Source organism: Nilaparvata lugens, chromosome 8, assembly GCF_014356525.2.
Source record: "Nilaparvata lugens isolate BPH chromosome 8, ASM1435652v1, whole genome shotgun sequence".
NCBI classification, from domain to species: domain Eukaryota; kingdom Metazoa; phylum Arthropoda; class Insecta; order Hemiptera; family Delphacidae; genus Nilaparvata; species Nilaparvata lugens.
In genome coordinates, this window is record NC_052511.1 from 404,188 (window position 1) to 414,277 (window position 10,090).

Consider the following 10,090-nt stretch of genomic DNA (forward strand, 5'->3'; position numbering starts at 1 on the left):
TGCTTCCTTCACTCTCTCTGCTGACCCCTAGTACTGGACACCCGCACTAGACTCAGGGTTCGTACTAGCCCTTCACGAGTCTCCCTCAGTGGCCGAGAGGGACGGGGTAAGGATGCGCGGCACTGCTGAGCGGTAGCCCAGCGGCCGGGCTGCTCGTTGGACTCCGAGATCTCATCAAGCAATAATGAAGCGTCTTTAGAACAAGCCCTAAACGCAATTCTCCTCACTAGTTACGATATACATCGTGACAATATAAATTCCAAAGGTGCTGTAATAAAGTGTGATATTTGTTTTATAAATGCTCCAGTAAAATTATCGGCCTCAGGTGTTGCTTTATTTTTTAATTGTCCAATAATTTTTTGTATTTTGGTGGCGTTAGTAGGACTGAGGAAGATACTTTTATCACATGGTTTGAGATTGAGGAATGAGTATATTATTTATGTCATCAGGAATTTTCCTGGCAAAAGTCTCTCCTACCTCGCAAAGTATTTGTTACGTACTTTCGCCCCTATATTGATTGATTTTGTATATTTTTCAGTATCTAAGAGCTTGTTGATATATTGCCAAGTTTTTTTGGAATTATTTTTGTGTTTGGCAAATTTTTTATCGAAGTAATCAGTTTTGAATTTTTTTATTATATTATTCAGAATGTTCCTATATGTTTTGTACTGGTTGTTTTATTGAATACTGTTCGGCTGCTTTATCAGTTTCTTATGCAGCTTATCTCTTACATGAATAGAATTTACTAAGCTGGGTGTAATCCATTTTTTAAGAGGCCTTTTATTCTTACTCAATTAAATTTTTTCTTTTCTCTTCTGTGTCAAGTTATTCAATTTTTCAACTAAAAGATCCACCATAATGTCTATATTTTCAGCACTATATAATCGTACCAGTTTTCTCCTTGTAAATTGCACATAAGTCTACCAAAGTCGATTTTGGTCTTAGTCCATACTTCATCTTCCCCATGGTTCGTTTCCCTATCACTAGCCTCATTTGAATGTGAAGAAATACTATAATGGTCTGTTATATTGGTTTTTCAAATTACGCCTCTTACAACATCATTTTTGTTTTTATTTACCTGGGCTAAACGAAATACACCCGGAATATTATATAATTCAATGAAGATATTAACCTCACTGTAAATTATACGTGTTGGGGTACAAGTGATTAGTTGCTTGTTTTGCGTGTTATAATAATTACTATTTACAAACTCCATTTGGTGATATGGGATTGAAGCTTTTTGTTATCGAAATTAGTGAAAATTGATAATACAAACAAAATTATGGAATTAGTAATAATAAATAACAATGTCAAAAGATAAAAATTTGGTTCTCAAATAGGATGTTTGAAGAATTCCCAAGTCCCGCAGCTCATATTATTCATCATAATATGAATTCATATAATCTCCTTTGTATTCATCCAATGTACCTAGAATACATTCTAGTATTCCAGGTACATTGTATTCATCTATTCAATTCAGCGATTGATGCCCGGTTGCAGAGACGTTACATAAAATCAAACATAGCTATGTGAGACATAGTTTAAAATCACTGACATAAATAGTTGGTCGTTGCACAGTCGTTTGCGAATGCCCATTTAGCTATATCTCAAATTATCATCACACATAAGTCACACTGCAGCTCTATTCACGTTTTCCGTACATTTCCGTACATGCTTCTATCCAACCAATGTCTTGGCTTCGGGGAAAGTTCCAATCGACATCACGGTGAACAGACATAAGAGACCTCACAAGGAAGCATGTTAATTTTCAATAAGAGAGCAACAGGTATTCGATTGTAAAGTATTAAATTTCTAGAAAAATTGAAGATAAATATTATGAATCGTGGGAGATGTTGATGGGACTTGAAAGTTATGTGTGTACTTTTCAAGAAAAATACTTACAAAGTTGCTCAATTCAACATTGAAAAGATGGGGAGAATTGACTTTTAGAGCACCAATGACGTCACACCGATCATCTGACTCTGATCATTATAAGATCGAGATGCGCGTGGCCAGTACCTTCTATTCTAGGTACCTTGGAAGCATGTACGGAAATGTACGGAAAAAATCTGGTGTGGCGCACTCACACATCTTTCCTTGCCCTTATGAAAATTTATCACCTGACGCTAGTGTTCACGCACATCTAAAGTCTACTATATTCAAAGATCCAAGCCAGCTGGTGACAGGACAATAACACTGGAGACAAACGAAGTCTGCTCATAGTGAATGATTTAATAGAATCAACAGTTGCCAACAGTTTGCAATTGAAATAATAGCATTTTCTCGAATTTCAAGCTTATTTTCAATTTTAGGTGAAAATGTTACTGAGCATTGTAACGTTCTGACTTTCGGAGGGATGAATAAAAATTCCCATTTGAAGAAATTTATAGGTCTTAGTGGAATAATAGGCTAATATCGCCAAAGATGATAATGTTTAAAGATTAGATAATATCAGGCATCATGGCTAAATTTACAACGGCCGAATAGAAATGAAAATAATTTTTGCTACCTATATAATATAATATAAAATATTGAAAATTTGAGGTTAGGCAGAAAATATCTATTGATCGGCGACCTAATGATCGACTGAGTCGCATAACGTAGAATCTAGCCAAACACCTTGGCAGGAACTTATTGTAACGAAATAGTATGCAACTTGGGGAACCAAAAGATCCACGTGGCTAATTGTTGTAATATGAGAATCAATCTATAACCTTTAAAAAATTACTTTGCATGTAAAAAACGTGTTAAAAAACCCAGACAAAAATAATTTAATGTATTAAGGAAGTAGGAGGTTCCTAGGTGCATGTATACTATAATAATTTGCATGCACCAATCAAATGGTAGCAATTGATAGGCGGTAATTGTGAGCCAATTCGAATGTATTTGTATATATTTCTATAAATGTTAAGAATTTATGAATTATTGTTGTACAGTTTATGTTTTGTATATGGCCCGAAGGCAGACAAATTATCAAAGATGTAACATAAGTAATAATTTGATAGATCGGCACGAACTATTTGAGCCAGGAATGGCAAAGGAACAAATTATTTAAATTTTATGTAAATTTGGAAATCGGAAATGGAAAATTGTGAATTAGAAAAGAGAACTTCCCCACTTGCCTGCCAACCCCCACCATGAGATGCCACCAAAAATTATAGAGTGCAATATCTTACTATACTTTTTAATAACTTGGAGCTAAATCGAATTACTGAATTTTCTCATAAGACTTTGTGATGCTATTGTGAAGCAAAAGACATTTAAATAATTTTTAATCCCTTGGAAGAGACGACTTCGGCTACAAATAATCCAGGACCACCAGGAGTTTGGATCGCCATCAGCAGCTCATAGAAAATTCCAGCACGTGAGTGAATAATATTTGAAATAGTGATAGGGCGCCCTCAGTGCTTCGAAATGAAATAAGAAATCAAAGCTAGCTCGTCGAAAGGGTTTTTTAAATTAAGAAATTGGTAAAAATACTTGCGCAAGTTTAAAGATTATATAAGAGATATTTTATTAGATAGTAACGAGTCAATTCATATATCAAAAGATACACCAGTCAAAAGAATACTAAGTTCTAGGCTGATAATACAAATGTTCATATGATCATTAATTTTTATAATATAATCTATTCCGTCAGGTGCCGAATCTCGCACCCTGAGATAAATATATTTATTATAAGAAATCTATTGGGAACCATAGAAATTAATATATATTTGGATTATTGATTTGTCAATTTATCATGCTCTGTTTTGCGAAGTTTATATTTGAAATAGAATTATCCAAGTCGACAAGCATCAGCAAGTTGATGTCGAAGCTACATGCAGATAAATGCATATGACCATGAAATGAAAGCACATGGTAGCGTTTCGTGCTATAGAACTTCAAAAATAGTATTAACCTGTGATATTTTATTGATTTCGTTTCTTGTTATATTATATATTTCTGTCGCTCTACATATTTTTGTTTTGACTTATTTTTGAGATATTTGTTAATATATGTATCAAATTTTTTATGGTGTACGATTCATTTTATTCCTCAATACTATAGGATATAAGTTTTATATATATTTTTTTTATAAATTATCAGTATTATTGTGAATGTCTGGGCCTAAGAAGATTTTAGTGAGATTATATCCTAGCAAAACCACGACCAGATTTTATAATTATTAAAATAACTCTCATGCTCTACCGATTGACGCCAAGCAAGAGGCTAAGCGTACTCCACCAAAAGTAGCGTGACAACATTAATTTATTGTAGAGATTTTCATGCTCAATCTTTTCCACTTGGAATTTTTTGTTGGAATTGTATCTGTAGCCTGGTAATTGGGAATCTGAAATCAAACTTTGCATTGATGGGGCAGAGCTCCTGGAATTTTTACAGATATGAGACTTGTGGCAGGTTATAGAGCTTATCAATAACTATTTCAGGTACCGATTTAATCGAAATCGTTGGAGCCGTTCTCGAGAAAATCGCGAAAAACCCTGTTTTTGGCAACATTTTCGCCATTTTAGCCGCCATATCGAATTGCATTTGATCGAAATTCTTCGTGTCGGTTATTTATATAAGATTTGAAGCCATTAATATGTAAAGTACTCAAGTATTCGTTTGATAAATGGTTATTTGCGAGAATATTAAGATTTATATCACCTAATACAATTATTATTAGACATGTCTTTCATTTGATATAGACAGGCATCTAACCTCGTAATAAATTCGTTAAGATTCAGAGCTGGAGATCGATAAATAGATATTATTATGTATTTAACGTTGTTTATTAAGCATGGAATGCAGTAGTTTGCTTTTTCGATAACTATGTTTATTGATTCAGTTTTAACATTATCATCAATAAATAAACGTAGCACATCGCATTTTGAGTATTTACTTTTTTTTGTATTGCTTCATAGCCCTGCAAATCGTAGTTAAACTGTGTGTCTTTTGTAATCCATGTCTCAGACAGTGCAATAACATGAAATTTGATATTCACATTACCAATATAATGCACCAATTCGTCAAAATTCTTGTTTATGCTTCTTATATTCGTGTGGAAAATGTTCAACTCCCCATCATATTGACTCCGCTCTTGAGGCTCAGAGGTAAAAAAAACATCAACTTCAATAGTATTATAATAACCCACAAGTTAATCATCATGTAAATCTGGAATATGAATTGACTGAGAAGCTGAGAAGCTGAAAAGCTGAGAAAACAGTTGCGATGAGAAAAAAACCGTGAAAACCTATTTACGAAAAGACGTTGAAGAAAATAATAAAAACTTATTAAGAAAAGAGAAGTAGAAGGATAAGAAAATTTGATCAGGAAATATTGTGGAGTAGAAGGTGAAAACTAAACGCCCCCACCAGCCCGCCAGATAATAAAATAAAAGATAGAAATTACTGGAAACGTTCATGCATTGATAAGATCCGATAGGAAATAGCTAGCTATCTAATCCCTCAAAATTTATAGTCTGCTGCAATTTCCAAGAAGAGAAGTGGAAGAGTATACCAAACTTTAACCTACTAGGGTGAAAGAAATGATTTATAAACATAAATACAAAAAACTACTACAATTAATTAACTCATCAAGAAAACTGAAAAGCTGACGAATAAACATCACTCTCCTCTTTAAACTGAAAGGTTGTCAAATGATATCTCGGATTTCATCCACCCTGTAATTGCAACACACTTTAAGACTCTAGAGAAGAAAAACAATAAGAAAAAAACTCTCTCAGTATCAATGTAGACAAAACACTCATAGTTGGAGGAAATCCTCATTATATCCTAATTGAATTATTAAAACTAATTCTCAGTGTTCACTCACTTAACCACTCATCCACTTATCCTCTCAGTGATTACTAATTCATCAGTATAAATCAATTTTGAAACTAAATCGACCGAATTGAATTACTGAAGTAAACTTGAATTAATAGAATAGACTTGGAAACAAAAATTTTGGTAAACTTTAAACACACTTTTCGCACTTCACACTGTTATCGAAAGAAAATATAGATAACATTGAAATTGAAATAATTTGACAATCATAAATCCAATCATCAACCTACTTCCAAGCTTAATGATGGCTATAATGTATCAAAAACAAGTTCTTAAGTTTCTAGATCAAATAATTTTAGATATTTAAAATAACGCTTGCTTCAAAATGGTCAAGAAAACAACAAATATTAATCAAATTAGTACTTTGTAAAAACCAATGTGAATGCGAAATGCAAGTAAGACTATGTAACAGCAAAACAATTCATACAAAGCAAAAGTTTCTAATAAGTCATCACACTTTCCCTTCATATTTTTAACTCCATATTATCTCTTCGTCCGTGTAGTTTTTGTGTGAAACAAAGGAGAATCCTACTGAAGTGAGGGATTGTTCTGAGGTACCGGGTCAGTCTCTTTTATTCGATTATCATCGGTAGTCGCACATTTTACAAGTTTTTTGAGACCATCCTCACAAGCTATGATGTGAACCGCCGATTTATCTCGCATTCGCAACTTAATATTGCTAGCTCGATCAATCCATAGATATTTATAGCCGAAGTCCCTTTGAAATTTCTTTGCAATGTTGAAAAGCGTTCTCCTTCCTGGCGCCAGGGATTGATTAACGTAAAATGGCGAATTAGATTCAAGACCTAAATTAGCACATGTTAGATTTCTTTTGATTTTACGCATTTTAAGTAGTTCTTCCTTATCATAATTATCTCCTAACAAATCGTACTATTATGCCGGGAACACGCTCATTAATATTAGTATACCTAGGGATTGGCAAACGATGGCAAATGTCTATCATGTCTTCTTTTATATCCATATTCAGAGCCCTACCCACTTCTATTGTTTTTTGTAAAGTGTCTTCATTTTCGGATACAGGGACGCCATGAATTTCAACAGTGTTGGCCCTAGAATATTGTTGCAAGTTCTGTAATTTCATTGTTAGATCGTTTACTTTGGCTTTCAAAAACTTGTTTTCAGTTTGTAGAGATTCTATGCTATCATTTTGTTTCTTTGTTATGATGTATTATGTACAATACTGTACATCCATCGTTTTCATCTAGAATAATACTCTTCGTATTTCAATTTAGTTCTTGGTCACGTTTGTTTGCACTAAGTGGTGGATGATGGATCAATCAATCAATCAATCGACAAAAGTGGATCTCTGGTACTTGAGTATCACTGAATAATGAACAAATAATCACAAGAGTTCATTATTTAGTGTTACTCCAAGTACAGAAGATTTTCCTTCACTAAATTAATTGATTGATTCATTATCCGCGACCCATAGTGCAAACACTTCTTATCAGTCTTATCAATGTGCGAATATATCGATACAGTTCTTTAATGTTATAATAACCAATTTCACACTTTGTTACAGGATGAAAAATAGATAAGAGAAAAGGGGTAAGCTCAGTTGCTAGTGGAACCTGGAAGCGTGGATACTCGTATTTTGCCGGGAATGAAATATGTGTGCGGATAAGAGGCTTGCCTCGCACACTGGAAGGTAGCGATTAGGCCCTTCTTACAGTCGGGTCACGTGCTGCGTTTCTTCTGTCACCTTGGTGGCTCCGAATCAACTCCCAATCCCTCCCTGGCCCCTCAGATACACCCCCACCAACCCACTATATATTTTGGGGTATAATCCAAAATCATACCCCAATCTACTCTCCTCCCAAATATCCTCCTCTCCCGAAATAATATCCCGAACATTGCACCTTCAATCATTGCAAATATCCCCCAATCACGAAACATTTCTTTTTTACTCCAATCCACCCAAAATATTCTCCTACTCCTCACATTCCTTGTATCATAAATCATAAATGATATAATTATATATGTGACTGTCATCTTCTTCAGCTGTTGACAACGACTCATCAGTTGAACAATATGATATAGTAATCGAAATATGTTCTGTATTTAAAGTTTTCAAGTGTTAATTAATCTAACCGTGTAGTGTTTTCTGTATAAATTATCAATATTATAGAACTCTTGAGTACCTATTATGTGCTATAAATGTATAATATTATATTCAGATATATGATAGAATTTTCAATACTATCATATCATCCTTCAAAAATGAAATAATTATCATAACTATTTTATTAGAAAATTCAATCACATGTTAACGTCTGTTGAATGTGTTAGCCTGAGGAAAGAAAATGCAGAACTGAAGGAACGCGTTGAGGATATGGAGCAATACTCAAGATCGAACATGCTGGAAATAAATGGTATACCCAAAAAAAAGGATGAAGATGTAACAGAAATCAATTGTAAAATGAGCGAAGCATTGGGACACAAAATAAAAGCAGAAGCAATCGACATTTGTCACAGACTAAAACAACGAAATGAAAACCTACCTCCACCAATCGTTGTTAAGTTTGTTCGTAGAACAGACAAACAAGTGATATTGAATAAGAGGAAAGTTACGAGGCAGTTTTCTACAAAGTAGATGGGAGAAACAACGGACCATCCAGTCTATGTGGATGAAAAAGTCTAGCACCTACGCGAAGAAGGATTTTCACCATGACGAGAGAGATCTTCAAATGAGGCGACATCAAATACCTATTGATCAAGGAAGGGAAGATTCTAGCAAGGAGAAAAGACGGAACACCAGTTCTGTTATTGAACTCAAGAACAGTGAACAAAGTTGAGCGTGAGAAGTGCATCAGAGCAGCCAGGTAACCGAGAAAATAACAGTGTCAGTAAATAAAAATGTCATCAGAGATAAGTAACAGAGAAACACTAATTATTCATCAAGATATACACAGTCTGCGAAGTAATTTCGATTTATTCTTAGTGCAAATGAGGAAATTATAAAACAACCCGCTAAAAATAGTTTTGGCAGAAATATGGATACTAGAGAATGGAATAGACTTATATAATATAGAGGCTATTCAGTACATGGTAATTTTGATCATAACGACAGAGCAGGAGGAACTTTGGTTTATATTATAGCAGTGCGATCTTTCCAGTGGCAAGTATGTCTGAACAGAACCGGCTCAACCATCGCCTGGTGTTTTTCCCAGCATTGAGTAAGAATTCGGGGTGAATTCCATCGAACCCAGGAGCTTTACCAGTTTTCATGTCCCTCAGAGCATTGTGTATGTCTGCAGCACTGAATGGAGCAGAGAAATGTGGGTTTGGCATAACTCTCTCCCTAAGGATCTTCAATTGTCTTCTTATCTCATCAGTGTGCTCCAAATTGTGGTTCACCCTGGAATTTCTAATAATGTGCTCAGCAACCAATTCAGGCTCCACTTCGATTCCTTGCCTGGTTGGCTTCCTAGCTGCACCAAGTTTTCTCAATAAGCTCCATGCTTGTCGACTAGAATGTTTAAAATCAAGCCTTTCCACTGTTTTATTCCATCGGTTTCTTCTTGCACCATCCAGCTCCTTCAGAAGTTCCTCAGCAATGCGTCCATTTCCACTCTCTTTGAATCTTTTGTAGAGGTTGTTGCATTCATCATTCCAGCCAGGTATATATTCCTTTCTGTATCCCCTTGGAATGTGTTTCTTGTCTATTGCAATTACTGCACCAACAAACCTCTGGTAACTATCCTTGGTGGCAGGTATCCATCGTACACACTTGTCAAGATCCATTGCATAGTCATTCCACCTTGCTTTAGAGAAGTTCCATCTCGGTCGCTGCACTGAGTTAATCAGGGGAATCTGGATGCCTATGCCAATGAGAACAGGCGGGTGCTGACTATGAGGAAAATCAGGTAAAACAGATCGAATTGCAGGCAGTGGTTGTCCAGAGCCATTTCTACTAGTGAAGCACAAGTCAGGATTATAGTCTCTTCCCCATGTAGCCGATCTGAAGGTCCCTCTTTCCTTGCCATCGAAAACTAGATACATATTGTTCCTTTCTGCCCATTCAACAAGGGACGTGCCACAGCTATTATTCTGACTATAGTTTCATGCATCATGGTGGCTATTGAAGTCTCCAATGAATACGCATGGATAATCAAGTTGTGGCAAGACCTGGACTGGCCACTCCACTGCAGGGGGCTTATACACATTAACTATGGACAGGTCGTCTAACCACCTGGATATTATTTTCCTGACTCTCTGAGATAAGTGTGACATTCTCCAAG

General features: G+C 35.2%; 1 protein-coding gene across 1 annotated transcript; it reads right to left on the reverse strand.

The window, feature by feature from the left end:
- Window positions 1-8,942: 8,942 nt before the first annotated feature.
- On the reverse strand, window positions 8,943-9,851 carry LOC120352793. Its single transcript, XM_039435040.1, has one exon. It carries the CDS (start codon window positions 9,849-9,851, stop codon window positions 8,943-8,945), a length of 909 nt encoding a protein of 302 aa, XP_039290974.1.
- Window positions 9,852-10,090: the final 239 nt, after the last annotated feature.

Bases quoted from the DNA above. Each gene is read 5' to 3' on its own strand.
- LOC120352793 (XM_039435040.1), bottom strand. From the start codon at position 9,851: ATGTATCTAGTTTTCGATGGCAAGGAAAGAGGGACCTTCAGATCGGCT.